Source organism: Gracilinanus agilis, chromosome 2 (assembly GCF_016433145.1).
Source record: "Gracilinanus agilis isolate LMUSP501 chromosome 2, AgileGrace, whole genome shotgun sequence".
Taxonomy (NCBI): Eukaryota; Metazoa; Chordata; class Mammalia; order Didelphimorphia; family Didelphidae; genus Gracilinanus; species Gracilinanus agilis.
Genome location: NC_058131.1, coordinates 552,612,926 through 552,632,997, shown reverse-complemented (window position 1 = coordinate 552,632,997; position 20,072 = coordinate 552,612,926). Strand labels below are relative to the sequence as shown.

The 20,072-nt window shown below is 36.1% G+C and overlaps 1 protein-coding gene across 2 annotated transcripts in view; it reads left to right on the top strand.

The window, feature by feature from the left end:
- RNF212B (ring finger protein 212B) overlaps nt 1–20,072 on the top strand; it is a 79,318-nt gene that overhangs the window by 14,593 nt on the left and 44,653 nt on the right. For both annotated transcript variants that reach the window (XM_044665249.1, XM_044665250.1), the window contains exons 3-4: nt 7,976–8,028; nt 8,792–8,866. In XM_044665249.1, coding sequence (XP_044521184.1) covers nt 7,976–8,028; nt 8,792–8,866 — 128 coding nt within the window. The remainder of the gene's footprint in view (nt 1–7,975; nt 8,029–8,791; nt 8,867–20,072) is intronic.

Here is a 20,072-nt window from a genome sequence, read left to right as displayed (position 1 = left end):
ATCCAATGTGGTCATGGGCTATCCTTTTTAAAACTACAGAAAGGTAGTGCATTACTTTATTAATTGTGCAGTGAAAGAGTTGAATATCTGAATTGTCCACCAGAGACCACTTTTCCTTAAGTCAGTGATGGTGAACCTTTTAGAGACCAAGTGCCCAAACTGCAACCCTCTCACTGCATGTGAACCCTACCCTGCTTCCCCCAGATAGAGGAGGGAGGAAGTGCTGCTGGGCAGAGGAGCAGGTCATGTGAGAAATGTCTTCAGGCTCACATGGAGAGGGGAAAGGGAGCAGTCCCCCCTCCCATATCTGTGCCATAGGTTCACCAACATGGCTCTAAATCATTAGTCTATTGACTACCTAAATTCCTCTTTTGTGCATGGGGATAAAGTGTCCCAAAAGTTATCAGGATCCCCACTGGTCACCAGAAGATATTTAGCCTGCAGATACCTTAACTATTCTCCTTTCTCCCAACTTCCATCTAGTCATATGACTTCAAGTAGCAGCACTGTATGGGTTCTACATTTAGCTAGGGGATAATATGGAATATTATTCAGAAATATTCAAAGTAGGAAAGACTTTGCTCTCCTTCTAGAATCAACTCCCTCTTTGAGTCTAATTATCTCCCAAATTTGTAGGATGAAGGCATTTAGCATACTGTGGCCATATAATTTACTAGACATGGAGGAAATAAAAGGAAAAAAATTTAAGTGCTCCTCCTACACTTAACTCTTGTGCTTATCCCTTTGCTTTTAGCCTTCTCCCAAAACTCTTCTGACACTTGCTGGTTATGAAAAGGGAATAAGTAGAGAGGGATGTTTGTCTGAGACCTTACTACCAGGTTTCAGATGGTATCAAAGGAAATCAGTGGGAGTTTTGGTGGAAGATAGCTATCTTATCTCCCCTTCCATCTCACCAGATGATAGGATTTTCAATAGTTACCAGGGTCTGTTGCCCAGAATGCACTTCCGATGCACTGAACTTTGCTGTCTAGATCTCTGGATTGGGGAGCATCAGGCAGGTGTTTGGTTCCTCTTCCATTGGTCCCAGTCACTGAAGAGAAAGCTGCCCAATAGTCCCCAATCCCAAAGTCAACTGCCACTCATGTGGCAAGCAGAAAGTCTCAGTCTAATTGCATTGGCTTTCTGCTCCCCATCTCTTGCTTGGCAACCAAGAAGTTTCTCAATGGCAATGCAATGAATTGAAAAGGGGAACCTTAATTCTGTATACCCATAATTCTTTTTACTTCCCCCTTGTGCAGCTTCATCTGGTGCAGGTGTACGCTTTTCAAGACTCCTGATGATGGCTCCTGGAAAGGCCATATTCATCTAACCATTTTCTTCCTCAAATTATTAGCACACTGGACCTAGAGATAAAAAAGTATTAGAAATACGGAAATACATGTCATGTATTTGCCACCAGGTGGCTTGGACTGGTGCCTTGAAGGATAGCCCTGTGACACTGCAGGCTTTATCTATGGAGAGACATATGACTTTTGATTGGCTGAAACCTCTATACTCATGATGATACATGAATGTGGAGAGTCTGAGGGGAGAGAGAAGCAGAGTTTTTTTTCCTTTTTTTATTTAGAATATTTTTCTATGGTTACATGATTCATGATCCTCTCTCCCCCTGCTCTTTCTTCCCCATCCTGAATCCAGCAAGTAGTTCCACTGGGTTATATATGTATCATTGTTCAAAACCCATTTCCGTGTTATTCATATCTGCAATAGAGTTATATTTTAATGCCAAAACCCCAATCATATCCCTATCATATTACATGATCGGTCACATCTTTTTCTAATGCATTTCTGTTTCCATAGTTCTTTCTCTGGATGTAGACAGCATTCTCTCTTACAAGTTCCTCTGAATTGTCCTGGATCATTCATTAAATTACTGCTAGTAGAAAAGTCCATTAAGTTCAATTGTGCCATAATGTATCAGTCTCTGTGTACAATGTTCTCCTGGTTCTCCTCCTTTTGCTCTGTATCAATTCCTAGAGATCATTCTAGTTCACACGGAATTCCTCCAGTTCTTTATTCCTTTCAGCACAATAATATTCTATCACCAACATATACCACAATTTGTTCAGCCATTCCCCAATTGATGGACACCCCCTCATTTTCCAAATTTTTGCTACCACAAAGAGTGTAGCTATAAATATTTTTATACAAGTTTTTTTCCTTATTATCTCTTTGGGATACAAACCCAGCAGTGGTATGGCTGGGTCAAAGGGTAGACATTCCTTTAAAGCCCTTTGCACATAGCATAGTTACAAATTGCCCTCCAGAATGGTTAGACCAATTCACAACTCCACCAGCAGTGTGTTAGTGTCTCAATTTTGCTACATCCCCTCCAATGTTTATCACTTTCCTTTGCTGCCATATTGGCCAGCAGAGAAGCAGAGTTTTAAGAGGGATGGATGAGAAAGATAAGGCATCAACTTTTGAAAGGAGGATAAGAGATCTCTTTGGAACCATAAACATGTGGGGAAGCTGACTTCTCCAACATAATCCTTGAATATGGCACCTAGACTGCCAGAAACTAGAAGTCTGTTTGCCTGGTGACATTCTTATCTTAGTGAAACTGAGATTTTATTTCATTCTTTAATTGAAGAGCTCCTTTGATCTTGAATATCCTATTTTCTACCCTAAATTATATAACTTCTCCTATTTCTGTTTCCTGTTTGCAGAGATAAGTATTTTTGCTCCATATTGTTTTGTGTATATAACCAGCATCTGGTAGAAAAAAGCTAAGCTCACTGAAAGTAAACTACCTGTTACCTTCTCTTTTAGAGTGACCAAGGAAATGGCAGTTATTCTAAATCTTTTAAGGAGCATTGTAATGGGCAGCTAGGTAGCACAGTGGATAGAGTGCCAGGCCTGGAGTCGGGAGGACCCCCACATCTGGCCTCAGATGCTTCCTGGCTATGTGACCCAGAGCAAGTCATTTAACCTCATTTGCCTACTCCTTACCTTTCTTCTCCCTTAGAATTAAGTTTTAAGATAGAAGATAAGAGTTTTAAAAAACAAAGAACATTGTACCCATAGAAAACAAATGTTTGATGTGTCATTACTAATAGCTATATTTCTAGCTCGATACACCCCTTGGAGATGGTAGAGTGAAGGAAAGATATTCCAGGCATAGAGATCCTGAATCCTGCTAGTCCCTCCTCTCACTAGACTGCTAATAGAGCTGCAGCTTTCCTCTTACTCTTTACAAAAGTAGAAATCCAAGTATCTGTTGGAGATAGAGTGGTCCAGATCAGATATTTATCTTGATTCATGCCACATATGGGCCAACCATTTCATATCAGATGGCTATCTGTGTTACACATGGGGACTTAATATTGAGCTCTTTGAATTTTAGGGGATCCTCCTAGAGAGATTCTCCACTTATTACCTTCATTATTCCATTTCCTAGGTTCAAGATTCACTAGAGAAAATTTGGCAATTTTTTGGTCTTTGTTTTAGGTATAATTATATAGACCATTCTTTTCTGGTGGGTTTCTTTTAAAAGTCAAGCCGGTTACTTTTGAGAAGACTTGAATAGTTAAGTGTTTAAATTCTGATGCCTACTATATATCTGAGTCCTTTTTGAGTATTAATATTGTGGCCAGTATGATAAGGATGGAAAAGCATCTCTAAAATGCTGGTTTCTATTTTTTTGAGAAATGTTTATTTTTTCCATCTTCTTTTAAACAGTTGTAGACTGCCTGCCTTATTGTGAGATCCATATGGGCTGCAGGTCGGTACAGGTAGATTTGCCTACTATCCTGGGACCTATAAATAATCAACCCTAAGTGATTAATCCCTTTTAGGAACTTCTCTTCTTTGGGACTTGCCAGATTCTGTTTTCTTTAGTTTCAAACTGAGCCTATTTGTCCTATCATTAGGTAATTTTAGAATTCCATTAGTTGTAGTGGCAGGGATCCATTGTAGAGTTTTGGTGTGTCTCTTGTAAAGGTTAAATTTAGTGGTTGGACTTAAATTATGTGAAATAACGTGGTTGCCAGAGTTATATTTCAAGTCAGAAGTTTATTTACAAAATAGAGTGGAAACAATAAAGTAGGGAAATATGAGAGAAGTTAGAGAAAATACCTATACTAGTCTCAGCCAGGAGGGCCGGGAGTGAGTAACTATGAGGCCTCCTCCAAGACAGAAGCTAGTCTCTTAGGAAACTAGTCAGCCCTCTTCACTCACCCAATGAAGTAGTCCAGGAGCCAGAATCCAAGTTGATGCCACTATCCAAGCTGCAGTCTCCAGTGAAGTTCCCTAGAAGACTATCTCCTAGAGACACTCTCCACTAGACTCAACTTCACCTGACTGCCTCAGCCCAAGTATTTCATGCCTTTTATGGTGGTTTCCTGTTCTTGCCCCTCTTCACAGGGGCCAATCAAAGTTTCCAAATTGTCCAGCCCCGCCTAGGGGCAGTGTCTGTAGAATTGACTTGTCACCTCTAAAGGTGTTAACTTTCCTTCTAGGATTCACACATTTCTGAGTTGTCATCCAGTTTGGATTGCATGTTACTGAGTTATTACTCAGCACTGGGTTGCAGACTTCCACCTACTTAAGGCTAAGTAGGGGTGTCTTCCTTTTGAAGGTGCAAATTCCTGTAGTAAGAGTTTTCCTTACTTTAGGGTTAAGTATGGGTGCATGCAATTTTGTTGATTAGTTCAAAAGTAGACAAAGGAGAGTTAATCTTGTCCTCACAATCTAGTGCTCCTTAGAGGGGCATTTTAAGTTATTTTTTCAGAATAGACAAAGAGAACCAAGAATTTCCTTTCACACCCTCCATTTAGATTCCCTATGTATTTCAGAGATCCCTGAAGAAAAGTTTGGATGTCCTGTGTTGTTACAGAGACATGGTGAATTGTTTTAGTATCAAACCTTCTCTGTGGGAGTGGTGAGATAGAAGGGGAGTCCTGGACCTTAGAAGAAAGAAGGAGAAAGGGCTGGTGCCCTAGCTTCCTCAGTATTCATAATGAATTTGCAAGCACCAAGTCAAATGGTTTAGTTTCTTCTCTGAGGATGAGAGGGTGCCTTCCAGTTGACCTCAGGTCCTAAATCCCATCAGAGGGAGCTCTCCATATGGTTTGGGAAGCTATGTAGGGACCATGTTTCTTTCTAAGATGGAAAGCTTGATTATTTTTCCTTTTCTTTATTGTCTTTGGTTTGGGCAAGGCCATTTCAAGCACTGACCAACCTTTCTTAGGTACTAGGCAAGTAGTGAAACTTGGGCAAACATATAATGAAGCAAAACAGTTTAATTAGATTAGGAAAAGCATGGTAATGTTAAGAAACATCAAGTAACTGAGAACATTATACATGGTCATGCCTTTTACTTAACCTCAAAATGGTTTCTTCTACCATTAACATGGAGTCTGAGCTCCCAGCTCCTTGTTATGTCTCTGTTTACCAAAAAGGAAGATTAGAAGTTTTTTGTTTCATCATAAACTTTTCTGTTTTCTAGTGCAGCAAGAGAGAATTAGCTCAATTACTCAGAGAAGTAGCTTAGGAAGCTGGCAACAACTTTTGGGGTACGGTGGTCTTCTCTGCATGCTTCAGATAGTCTTAGGACCCTTGACCATTCTAGGCTCCAATACTAACTCATTCTGTTAGACTAACTACATTCACTTGTCAGATTAGGAATTCTGACTCAATTCTCTGCCTTGCTGGTTTGAGAAAGACATTACTGCCTGTTCCACCTAGGCTCTGGGATAGGAATTACAGCTTATGGGCACAGAGTTGCAATCAGATTGGTGTCTGGGTCCTTTTTGGTTCTCTCTCCTTTCAGCAAATATCTTGGGAAGAAAGGGCAAATAAATATGTAAAAGAAATGTCTCACTAATGACAGTTATTAGGACAAACTGTTTAGAGAAACTAAGGGTATTATCTATTGAAAAGACATATCAATCATTTACGTTTCTCAGAGTTGTTTTAATGTATCATTTCTCTTAATCTGTTTTAATTTTTCATGTGGTTATTGATAACTTTTTTTCTTCTTTAAGAACTGCCTGTTTATATCCTTTGATATGTTGGGGAATGAATCAGTAAAATTAAATGTAATAAGAATAACTGTAAAGCTCTTTAGGAGTGGGAAGGCTAAATAACAATTTATGTGAAAAAGAGGCAGAAGTGTTTGGATGAACTGCAGGTTCAGTGTGAGCAAACAGTATGATGTTTTAGCAAAAAAAGAAAAGTAAATATATTCTTAGGTCGCATTGTGAGGCATTATTTTGAAAATGAGAGGTAATAGTTCCACTGTGCTCTTTCTTGATCAAAAAACACGTATACTATTGTGTTCGTTTATGGGCACCACATTTTAGGAGGAATTGTACCCAGAGGAGGGTAACCAAGATGGGAGATGGATGGGCATGAGGTCATATAAGGACCAGTTGAAGAAATAGTTATATAAAAGAGACCTTACGAGGAATAGGGCATGTTACTATGATAATTGTCTTTAAGCATTTAAAAGAGTTTTATTTGGGAGAGGGATTAAATTTGTTTTCCTTGGCCTTAAAAGTCTGAACTAGGAAAAAATATTTGAGCCTTGAGGAAAGGCAGATTTTGTCTCCATATAAGGAAACATTCTTGATAGAACTGTTCAGAAGTGGGGTGGACTCCTTGAAAGATAGTGAATTTCCCATTACTAGAGGGATGATCTCTTGTCAGGAACATCATGTAGGATGGAGAATAAGCCAGAAAAAATTTCTCTTCAAGTGTATGTTAAGATCCCTTCCTACTTTGAAATTTGTGAATACATTTATGAAGAAAGATTTTAGAGATGGAATAGGTGGCACTTGAAGTTCAAATAGTTAATATACAGCACACAATTACTATATCCAATCTGTTGGAAAAGGAAAATCATAAGGAACAGAAGTAATTGAGGAAATTAGAGATGGAAAAGAGATAAAATAGAAAGATGAAAGTCCAGGCCTCAATAAACATCCCTAACTAGAAAAAAATGGAGTTAAATTCTCCAATTTTAAAATAATAAATACTAATTTGGGAGAATAAATGATAAAATCTGCCCTCATATGAAGAATCCTCAGACAACGTAAGAACTAATGAGTAGTTTTGTCCCTCCAGTCGCAAAACCATTTTGATGATGTGCTGATGTAAGAAAGCTTTTTGTTTGTTAGAGTAACAACAGCTCACCTTGAAGCTATGTCCCTATGATAATATATGAAGTTTTTGTTTGATATTATATTGATCTTAACCAATAATGAACTCATGAAGCAGCTGCCATTTAAAAAATTTCTTATTTTACCAGACATTTTCCTTATGAATCAAGATTAAACACTTCTGTTTTGCTGTCTCAGACTGGGTTATAATTAGGAAATGACTGAACAAGAGGAACAAGTCCAGAATACGTGAGAGAAGCTCTGAAGGGCAGAAAAGATGGATGCCAGCAGTATAGAGGAAGAAAAAATCAATTTTAAGTTAAGGCTAAGGATATGAGTATAATTCTATTAGTTCTAGAATGTTAAGCTTGAGTTTTACTGTAGCTATATTTTTCAATATTTTTCATTTTGACACATTTGTTAATTTCTTAATTTATTTAAAAATCATCGGTTAAGGTTGGGAGCATCTTGTATGCACTGAAGAAAGTGACATGAGGGATTGTGCTAGTGGAGAGGGTGAGATATAGGCCTTTGAAAAGAATCATAATTTGTTAATGAAGGAAAGGAACAGGAAGAAAATAGGGATTGGAAGCCTAACAGCAGCTTGGATATGAGAGGAGTCTGGGAAATTCTGACTAATCTTGGACACACTGGTTGGGAAACTGATCTACAAAAAGATAATGGGCTCAAGGGCTCTTCTTTTATATTGAACTGCCTTTTCAGACTTTAATAAGAATTCATTCTTTTCCCCCTTATTCTTGCTGACCTACTCAGCTGCTATTCACGTGCTACTGATGAACTTCCTAACCTTATGCATGTAAAAACCTTAACTTTCTTTTTTTTTACTCTAGAAAAATGTGCTGTCTGTGGAGCTGCCTGTAAGCACCTGGCTCTCTCTGATAATGTGAGTGTTCCCTGTCCCCCAAATCTTACTTCATTCTAGGCCTTTAGGAAGTGGGATTGAAGCACTTGAAAGTAAAATTCACTAACAGCAGTTGAGAAAGGCATGTTATTTGAGGTTCCTATAGTGGAAACAAAAGTTAAAATACTATGAGGAAAAATTAGGAATAGCATGACATCATGATCTAAGTTTCTTGGGATAGTGGTTCCTTTCTCGGTTTAAGTCCAGTGGGAACAAACAGGTATTTTAGAAAGAATGATATAGCCTTTGCCATGTTTCCAATTACCAAATACATATGTGTTGATTCTTTAAAAAAAATTTTCCCCCAAAGACTTTATTATATATGTTTTTTCCAATTGCCTGCAGAAACAGTTTTTAATATTTGTTTTCTGACATTTTGAGATCCAAATTCTTTTCCTCCCTCTCCCCCTCTCCTTTTCCTGAGGCAGCAAACAATATGATATAGGTTATGTGTGCGCAATAGTACAATACATTTTTCCATAATTAAGAAGAATATGTTGTCCTTGAGGGGAAAAAACATGCTTTAGTGGAAAGAGTACTGGATTTGTAGTCAGAAGATCTTGTTTTGTATCTTGGCTCTTACAATTCATAATTGTGTGAATTTCATTAAATCTACTTACCTCTCTTAGTCTCTGTTTCCCTATTGTAAATTGTTTTTAAAAAAAATCATTGGTAAAATGAAGAGTTGGACTAATTTATCACTTCCAGTCTTAATAGCCTACAATCCTCCTTATTTTCTTTACAGCTAAAACCTCAGGAGAAGATGTTCTTTAAGAGCCCTGTGGAGACAGCTCTTAAGTATTTTAGTCACATCTCTCAGGTATGAAAAATAAAGGGGAAAAAACTTGTTTGTCTAGACAAATTCCAATCATATATTTTTCTTTGATTTATGAAAGTTCATCCTTTGAACTGTAAGTCTATGCAGTTGAGAGGGATGTCTTCTGTTTGCTTATTCTTCTCTTGAGATAAAAATCTTCCCAACCATTTGACTCCTTTACTACATCATCTTCTTGAGGACTGTGACACCCAATTCTCTAATTTTACCTTCCCAGTTCTCAATGAATTCTTCTAAAGCAATGCTGTGTATAAAGGTGATTTCTGTTATTATTTATGGTCCTTTCTCCAGAGAATGAGGACAGGTAAGAATATCATTTAAAGACTGTTTTTATCTGTAGGTTTGACCCTGAAAAGGGGTGGATTTGAAGACATAGATGTCATTCTTTAGCATATAAAATGTAGAATTGAATGTAGGAAACAATTCCTTCATTTCTATTTCCCTAGTAACTCTCCTCAGTAACACAAACAAACACCCATCATTCAATCTGCATGATTGATTAGATGTATTCTAGAAGATTTTTTACTTTTATTGAAGCTCCACATGTTAGTATGCCTTTGAAAGTGGTGTGCTGAGGGTGATCCTTATTTTGAACTAGACTAGTGCAATAGAAAGTAGGTTACTAATCTGTGTATACTGTTTATGGATTTCTTTCTCTCTTTCTCCCTCTGTCTCTGTCTCTGTCTCTCTTACACACACACACACACACACACAAGATTTCAGAGTTCATGAATCATCATACCATTCTCCTACCTCATATTATCTTTGTACTTATTGATTTGGCTTACCTTCAAGAACATTCAGAAAGAAAAATCATTGCTACAGAATTATAGCAAAATTTCAATAATAGTAACAGCAAGACACTTGACAGCAAGAGTTAGTGTGATTCAGTGACAGTGGGACTGGATTTTGAGGCAGGAGAAATGAGTTTAAACAACCTTACTCTACTACTTACTGCCTTGTTAAATCTTGGTCAATTTTATTTCTCTAGGCCTTATTTTCTTTATTTTTAAAAGGAGGTAGAACTAAAGTACCTTTCAGTTTTAAAAACTATGATCTTTTGGAAGGGAAGATTATAGTTTTTCCTAACCTTTTTGGGAAGTCTGTTGCAAATTGTTCCAGGTTCTCAGATTTCTAGTTTGTCTATTTTCTTCTTTATTCTTTTCCCAGAAAGATAATTCCACAAACTCATCATGGCATGAATCTTGAAATCAATTTTCTAAAAATTCCTTACCTGCTGTCCTGGAATCAATACTAAGTATTGATTTCAAGATAGAAGAGTAGTAAGGTCTAGGCAATTGGGATTAAGTGACTTGCCTAGGGTCACATAACTAGGAGTGACAGAGGCCAGATTTGGAACCAGGACCTCCTATCTTCTGACCTGGCTCTTTTATCTACTGAGCCACTTAGTTGCCCCTTAAAATAAATTGTGCTATTTTTACTTTTTCTTTTATCTTTCCTTGTTATTCTCGAGAGTTAACTCTTTTCAGATACATGAAGATAGTTTTATGTTTTAGTTTTTAGTCATCATTTGACCCTGAGTTCTTGATTTAGTTCTTGCCTTTTCATTTGAGTGAAAGAACTGGGAGAATGAGAAGTCATTATCTCTCACTCTCTTGGTCCTGAACCAATGGATAGAAAGAGGAAAAAAGCTGTAGCTACATCCTGTTTTTAACCACAAAAGTAAGCAATCACATCTGAAAGGCCACGTTAACATTATGGAGAGATAAAATCCAGCTAGGACTCAGCAAGAAATGTAAACAAGGTCAAATGAATAAGAGAGACAGAGAGAGTCTTTAGTTAATAACCAAACCCAGGACTAGTTAATGATCAGTAGAGAAAATATATATAGTCTGAGTCCTAACTTACCTAATCATGAGACCAATTAATCATGGTTAAATAATCAAGATAAGAGGATAAATGAATAAGGTTAGTTAATCATCAAGAGGCAATTTGGTGAAGTCAGCAAATTTTGATAATGTGTTTTTCTGATCAGTAAAGCTGAATTAGTAGAGGAAAGAATATAGCAATTGCCATGCTGTTTTAATTAACTCTGGCTCTGGAGTGAGAAGAATTGGATTCAATCCCACTCAAAGTCACATGTGTAACTTTGAGCAAATTACTTATTCCCTGTGCATCAGTTTCCCCAACTGTAAAATGAAAATGTGGGACTACTTGGCCCTTAAGGCTCTTTCTAGCTTTAAATCTATGCTCCCATGACTTTATCATCAGTGCTAGTTTCACATCTTATATATAGTCCCAGATTCCTAAAGTGACTTGTCCTGTGGAATTTTTTTTTTGTGCCTTGGGACCAATAGCTGGTCTCCTGTATGAAAATTTTTTTTTTTGGAAACCCTTGTACTTCGGTGTATTGTCTCATAGGTGGAAGATTGGTAAGGGCGGGCAATGGGGGTCAAGTGACTTGCCCAGGGTCACACAGCTAGGAAGTGGCTGAGGCCTCCTGTCTCTAGGCCTGACTCTCACTCCACTGAACTACCCAGCTGTCCTGTATGAAATTCTTTACCTAGTCTTTGTTGGTTTTTCAAAAGAGCTATGATGTTGGATGCTAATGGACTTCCTTTGAATTTCATATGGGTTAGTTGGTTTTATTCTCTTCTAAGTCCTGTCTGTAGGTAATCATCTCTCAAATGAATATCTGGTTAAAAGGGTAAGCAAGTGAGAAAGGGAATAGATACTAGGGAAGACAGAAGGAAGGAAAATCCATCACCAGTACTAAATGATATAATACAAGGTATACACATTGCTTATGAAAGAACCTAGGTAAACAGTTTTCTCTGTAAAGCAGAAAACCTAAATAGCCAAAATAAACACATTTCTTATAGTTTTCTCAGTTGATTCCTGTATAGGAGTCTCTTTGAAAGACATATTATATGTTTCTTAGAGGAAAAAAATTCTTAAGATGACTATATCCAGAGAATTGACAGCATTCCCTAGATTGTAATTTATTCAGAAACTTATCTTCTACAAGCTACATAAAATGTGCCTAGTGCAATGGTGTAAAACTCAGTAAATGTTAGAAAAGGTAGATCAGGCACCAAATGCATCAATAATCATAAAAGAATTTCACTTAAAGTTTTTACCTTGAAGTTTGAGGATAAAAATAATAATTTAAATATAAGGTGTTCTCCCCAGAACCAATCTAAAACATATCAATCCCTCATCTATAAATTCATATACCACTTATCTGAGTCACTTATTTGGGTACTTAATCATATACTACCTTTGAATATTACATTAATGTGTGCATGCCTTATTTTTCTTTGGAAAATGTTTTATTGGTGCATTTTTGTTTTTTTATACTATTACTCCTCTATAAGTCTCCTTTTCTTCCACCCAAAACAGATGAGAAAAACAAATCACAGCCATCATATCTGACATTATATGCAACATTTGGTTCCTCTCTATTGAGAGAAGAGAAGTGTTTGATCATCTGTCTCCTGAAATTGGTTTGGTTTGGTTTTTATATATACAATAACCAGAATTGGTTATTGAATTTAAATTGAATTCTAAATTTGTGTTGTTTTCATTTACTTTATTGTAATAGGGAATATTTTCTTCATTCTGCTTTCTTTTATAATGCCTTATTTTTTTTTTTCAAAAAGATTATAAACTTCTGGGGGACTGGCAGACCTAGGTCTTTAAAAGACAATTCTTTTAAAAAAATGTTTTGTATTGCCCTCAACACCTGACCCAATGCCACGAAGTCAGTAAGTACCTAGTAAATATTTAGTAAATGTTGGATGAATAGTTAAATATTTAATTGTTTCCTTAGAGTCTCCCAGGATGGGTAAGACTTCACAGAAGAGACATTTCTTTTATGGGTTAAAAGAAAGGAATTTGGGTAGCAGTTGATAAGGCTAAATCAGATTGTTGCTAAATCAGAAACATTGTAATTTAATATCAGATTCAGTACTTTTGTTTGTATGTATCAAGTAAGAAATTTGGTTTGTTTAACTTCATTTGGCAGAGGTAAAGTGGTTTTGGTCCTTTTTATTAAAACCATTAGATCCTAGATGAAAAGGATGAAAAAAGATCAAAAGTGTAAATTACTTGAAATATAGAATAAAGAGATGCAGATATTTTATTGAACTACAACTTAAACATATCACTATTGTTTTAAAAACATGAATATATGCATATATTATGTACATATGAATTACTATAATGTGCAAAAAAGAAAATATTACCTGTATAATTGGTGTGGATCAGATCTTCACTGGAATACTATTTCCTATTCAGTTATTTTTACATAAACTATCTGTAGTTTATGTAAGAGGTGGAAAACTTGAACCAAAGGTATGTAATCTTGATTCTGTGATGGGACATTGACACAAGAAAAAGAGCCAACTTAGGGTCTCATAATTTGAAATAATTTTATTTTAAGGGTTTTTAAAGAGAAAATATATAACATACCACTGACTTTTAAAATTAAGAACAGAACTGAAAATTTTTTATTTTATTAAATGATTCACTAAAAATAATATTAAACATTAATACAACTAAACTTACTGTTTTAATTCAATTAAATTTCAACACAAAATAGAAATTTTAGTTACTTTCTCCAAACTCTTTTAGAACACAAAACTATTCAATAAAGTAAAAAACAATTACTTAAAATATGCTTTAGTTCTGTATTATGGGAGATTAGAGGAGATATTAGGGAGATAAGACAAATGAAAAGTAGTACTGTACAAGAGAGATAGAAGGAAAGACAAGAGATAAAGATATACAGAGGGTGAGATATTCAGCCATTTTTTACCCATCTCCAAATATGTGATCTCATTTGGGGTTTTCTTGACGGAGATACTGGAGTGGTTTGCCATTTGTATTCCAGCTCAATTTACAGATAAGGAAACCAATGTAAACAGGATTAAATGACTTGCCCAGGGTCACTCAGCTAGTAAGTAGTATCTGAGGCTAGATGAAATCGGAAGATGAGTCTTCCTGACTCTAGACCCAGCACTCTCTCAGTGGGGCCACCTCATTGCCCCAAGGGGGTAAGACAGAAAGACACATATGTATATGTATATATTTTAATATTATATATGTACACACATACACATATGTATATCTGAAATAGAGATATACAGAGATACACAGAGATGAACAGAAAAAAACAACATGCATATTGAAGAGGAATACAAACTGAACAAGTTGGCACAGAAACAAACATAGAATTGGATAGTACTAAAGAGGGAAAGGATAGGAAATCCTGGCAGTTTGGGGCAACAGGTAGCATGGTGATATTGCTGTGACTACACCAGTAATTCTCATAGTGTGGGGTTCACTTGAATGCTTTTTTAAAACCCTTACCTTAACAATACTGAGTATTAGTTCAAAGGCAGAAAAGAAGTACGGGCTAGGCAATAGAGGTTAAGTGATTTGCCCAGGATCACACAGCTAGGCAGTGTCTGAGGCCAGATTTGAATCAAGAACCTCCCATCACCAGGCCTGGTTCTCAGGCCACTGATCTACCTAGCTGTCCCAACTCTGAACATTTTCAAAGAGAATGGAAAAACTGTGAAACTGGTTAATCCATTTAATCCTTGAGGAGTTTTTCTTTGCTTCCCATTGTTATCTTTACTAGGACCCTAATAAAAAAGTATTTTATTTGGAAAAAAGGGAAAGGGGCTCAGATGATATTGTTTTTATTTTTATTTTTCTAAACCCTTACCTTCTTTATTTTTTTTATAACTACTAGGCCTTTAATTAATTAATTAGAATCTTTTTCCATGGTTACATAATTCATGTTCTTTCCCTCCTCTCCTCCCACGCCCTCTCTTAGCTCACGAGCAATTCCATTGTAAACCCTTAACTTCTGCCTTAGATTTGATACTAAAGACAAAGAGTGGTAAGGGCCAGGAAATTGAGGTTAAGTGACTTGCTTCAGAAAACAAAGGTAGGAAGTATCCAACACTTAATTTGAACCCAGGACCTCCTATCTCAAGGCCTGGATATCTATCTACTGAGCTTCCTAGCTGCCCCTAATGTTGTTTTAAGTGTAAATTTCTAAAAGCCATTCTTTTATATGTTCAATCTTTAGAGTTCCAAGGAAACATTAACATGTTAAAAGCAACAAAACAACTTTTGAAGTTTGAAAATAAAAACAGGAAAACTTTCTCATTTTATTTAATTATTTTCAATTCCTAATACTCTCTCTAGTTCTTGCCTACATTGAGAAAGCAAGGAATACAGTACCTATTATACATATGAAGTCATGAAAAACATATTTCCAGATTAACTACTTGTGAGAAGTAAAAAAGCAAATAAAAATAAAGTGAAAAAAATATGCTTCAAATTGCACTCAGAATTCATCAGTTCTTCTCTGGAGCATTTTTTTTTTTATCATAAATCCTTTAGAATTATTTGGGTCATTGTATTTATTAAAGTAGCTTAGTCTTTTCTAGTTAATTGTTTTTACAATGTTGATGTTACTATGTATGGTGCTTTTCTGGTTGTGTTTGTTTCACTTTGCATCACCTGCTATGTCTTCCTATGTTTTTCTGAAACCATACTCTTGTCATCTCTTATAGCAGTATAGTATTCCATCACAATCATAAATTGTAACTTCTTCAGCCATTACCTAATTGATAGATATCCCCTCAATTTTGAATTCTTTGCTACACAAAAAGTACACTATAAATATATTTTTACATATGGGCTCCTTTTTCCTTTAAAAAAAAATCTCTTTGAGGAGGCAGCTGGGTAGCTCAGTGGATTGAGAGCTAGGCCTAGAGATGGGAGGTCTTGGGTTCACATCTGTCCTCAGACACTTCCCATCTGTGTGACCCTGGGCAAGTCACTTAACCCCCATTGCCTAGCCCTTACCACTCTTCTGCCTTAGAACCAATACATAGTATTGATTCTAAGATGGAAGATAACGGTTAAAATAAATGAATGAATGAATGAATAAAAATCTCTTTGGGATAACAATAATAATAATAGATAACATTTTATAGCACTTACTATGTGCCAGGAACCATGCTAAACATTTTACAAATATAATCTCATAGCAACCCTAGTGGCAGGTGTTATTATTATCTCTATTTTTATATAGGAGGAAACTGAAGCAAATACAGTTTTATTGTTCTCCAGAATGATTGGACAAAGGGCATGTAGATGGCTCAATGTATTGAAAGCAAGACCTGCAGATGGGAGGTCCAGGGTTCAAATCTAGCCTCAGACACTTCCTAGCTTTGTGACCCCAGGCAAGTCACTGAACCCCAGTTGCCTAGCCCTTGCTGTGCCTCTGCCTTGAAACTGAAAATCAGTATTGATTCTAAGACAGAAGTAAAAAACAAAACAAAACAAAATGGTTGGACCAAGTCATAGCTCTACCAGAGTTCAATAATATACCAGTTTTTCTACATCTTCAGAATTTCTCATCTTCTTTTCCTGTCATGTTTGCCAATCTGATGGGTGTGAGGTGATACCTGAGAATTGTTTTGATTTTTATTTTTCTAATTATTAGTGACTTTGAAAATTTTTTTACATGACTATTGATAACTTTGACATCTTCTTCTGAAAACTGTCTATATACTTTGACCATTTATCAGTAGAAGAATTGAACAGATGCTGAATATCCCATCCAAAAGAATGGAAAAGAGCAGAGCCTGGCCCTATAAAAAACTCATATTGGACACTGATATTGGAAATATGAATATGAAGAAAAACATGTCAAATACCATAAAGAAATATTATGATTCAAGAGATCTTAAGAGGTAATTGCAGAAAAGGAAATTAACTTCACAATAACTATAAGCAGAGACCAAGGGCAAAAAATAATCTTCGACAAAAGGAGAACCTTGAAGACATAAAGAAGAGATACAAAATGTAATTATAAGAGTACTTTAATTATAATATATACTTATGAAATAATTATAAGAAATAAGAGTAGTAGTAGAAAGAATTAGGAAAATAAACAGTTTGGAACAAAAGGCAGAAAATCATACTCAAGAATGGGCTCCTTGAAAATAAAAATTGACCAAATAGAACTCAGTGACACCATGAAATATCAATAACTCTTAGGAAAAATTTAAAAGACTGAAAAAATAAAAGAAAACATAAGGTAGTTTCTATAAAAAACAAATGACTTGGGAAATAAGTCAAGGATAGATAATTTAAGAATTATCAGACTTCTTGAAAACCGTAATGATAAAAAAAATCCTGGATGCCACATTTCAAGAAATCATCAATGAAAATTATCCATACTGGAACCAGAAGGCAAAGTGAATGTAGAAAGAATTCATAGTCACCTTTAGAAAGAAACCTCCAAATGAAAACTCCCAGCAGTATTATAGGCAATATTCATAATTCCCAGGTCAAGGAAAAAGTATTTCAGATAGCCCCAAAGATTATAAAGATCACAAAAGATTTTAGAAGCCCCTACTATAAAAAAAACTTGGAATATGATATTCTAGAAGGCAAAAGATTTAGGTGTAGGATCAAAAATAATCTACCCAACAAAACTGAATATAATACTATAGGGGGAAAAATAGATCTTTAATATAAGCATTCCTGGACCAGAACTGGGTAGAAAATATGACATACAAATATAGGACTCAAAAGAAGTGTAATAAAGTAAACATGAATGAGAAATCATAAGGGATTAAACAATATTAAACTATTTACATTCTTATTTGTTGAGATAATAAATGTAAACCCTCAAAACGTTATCATTAAGGAAGGGTCTTAGAAGGATTCTGATTAAACAAAGGGCCTGAGTATGCTTCTTTTATGCTTGGATAATCTCAAAAGAAGAATGGAAAGATGGGGAAGAGGAATGCAGTGCAAAAGGAGAGGTTGGAGAGGACTACTGAAGGAAGTTATTTCACATAAATGGGGTACACAAGGAGGAGTTTGTATGATGGAACGGGGAGTGAAGAATGGGTGACACTTGTACTTCACTTTCATCTGAATTAGTTAAAGGAGGGAAGAATACACATAGTTGGGTACAGAAATACATCCTACCCAATAGGGAATCAGAAGTAAAAGGAGTTAAGGGGAAGTGTGGGTAAGGGAGAATAAGAGGGATTCTAAATTCGGGGAGGCAATAGTCAAAAGCAAAACAGACTTAAAGAGGGTACAGGGGGAAAAAAAGGAAAAATAGAAGAGAAGAGAATGGAAGGAAATACATAGTTAGCAATCAGAACTATAAATGTGAGTGAGATGAATTTGCCCATAAAATAGAAGAGGAGAGTAGGATGGTTTAGAAATCAGATTCTATCAATATATTGTTTATAAGAAATAAACTTGAAATACAAAAGAGACACACAGTGAGGGACTGGAACTTTAATTGAAGTAAAAAAAAAAAAAAAAAAAAAGCCTGGGAGTAGCAAACATGATCTCAGAAAAAGCAAAAATAGACCTAATTAAAAGAGATAGAACAAAGAAACTACATTTTGCTTTAAGATGCTATAGACAATGGATTGACATCAATACTTGTTATGTAGGTACTATTAGGAGCAGCCATGGGGGCCTAGGCAGATGCTGATGATGGTATATGGAAGGGAGGGAGTCCCAAACCACAGCTGTATGTGAATTAGATAACCTCCCGCAGCAGCTAAGTCAGGTCACCTTTAAGCCCAAGATTCTCTGCCACAGGCCCAGAGTTTAGAACCAATCCAGCCAGTCAGTTAGAAATGTTTGCAGGAAGCAGATTGAAACTTCCTGAAACTCCAAATTGAAGATGGGTAAACTGGCTTGGAAAGACTTGGCCAGCTAAAGTTGTAATGTAGATCTGACTGCTATTAATTGGATGGTTGATGATAAGGTAAGCAAGGCTTCAAGATTGTTTAGGCTTAAGGTTAACCAGGGTTTATTTATAATTAAACATAGAGAAGGTAAGGGTAGATAGGTGGATGAAGGAAACACTAAGATCTTGCCTAAATCATTGATGTTAATTAATCTTGAAGCACTAGTTGATGTTCCCTAGGAGCAGAGTATGAGAAAGCCTTGAGGGCAGATTCCAACTCTTGCTTCGTTGTTGAGCCCAGAGGCTGGCAAGCCCCTGGGTCAGTTGCCACTGTTCTTGGTTGTAGCTGTTCTCACTAGCTGGTAATGTAAGGATGTTGTCTGTGCCAAGGAAGTATTGAATATTTGGCCAACAATAGAATTAGTCCCTACCTGCCTAACAGAAACTCACTCCCAAACCACCCTGGGGCCCCAAACCTTCCTTTCCTCCCTAACCCTCCAGGTGAGTCAGAGAAGTGAAGCTCCCAGGGGTTTGAGGACCCCCTTTTATACCCTGTCCTTAACTGTCACCCTGACACACACCCTGGGTGCTCTGCCAGGTTCTGTGTTCCAAAGTGGCAATTGCCAACTTGCACTCCCAGAAATATGGCTACTCATTTCTGCATATTACATACTAAATATATCTGCACCAAATGACATAGTATCTAAATTCTTTTTTTTTTGGTTCTTTTTTTTCCAAACATTTATTAATATTCATTTTTAACATGGTTACATGATTCATGCTCCTCCTTTCCCCTTCGCCCCCCGCACTACCCCCACCCATGGCCGATGCACATTTCCACTAGTTTTGTCGTGTGTCCTTGATCAAGACCAATTTCCAAATTGTTGGTAGTTGCATTAGTATCTAAATTCTTAAAGGAAAAGTTAAATGAGTTATAAGAGAAAACACAGTAAAACTATAATGTGGGAGACCTCAATTTATCCCTTTCAGACATAGTTAAATCTAACCATAAAATAAATAATAATAAATTAACTTATTCAGTTTCATACCAATCAAATTACCAATGGTTTTTTTTTAATAGAACTATAATATATAATATCAAAGTTTATCAGGAGGGGGAAAAGAAGTCAAGAATCTCCAGGAAAATAATGAAAAAACAAAACAAAACTAGGATGGAAAGGAACCTAGTAGTATCAGACTCCCAAATATACAACAAAGCAGTTCTCAAAACTGTTCTATACTATTTTAAAAAAAAAAAGCAGTAGGATAGATTAAGAATACAAGATTTGGAAGAAATTGAACATGGCTGCAATGTGTTTGATAAACCTAAAACCTCCAACTTCTGGGGCAAGTATTAACTATTTAACAAATAATTCTGGGAAAACTGGAAACTAGTCTAGTGGAAAGTAGATTTAGAGCGACATCTCACATCATAGACTACTCAATAAGCATTAAATAAATTACATATGTGACTTA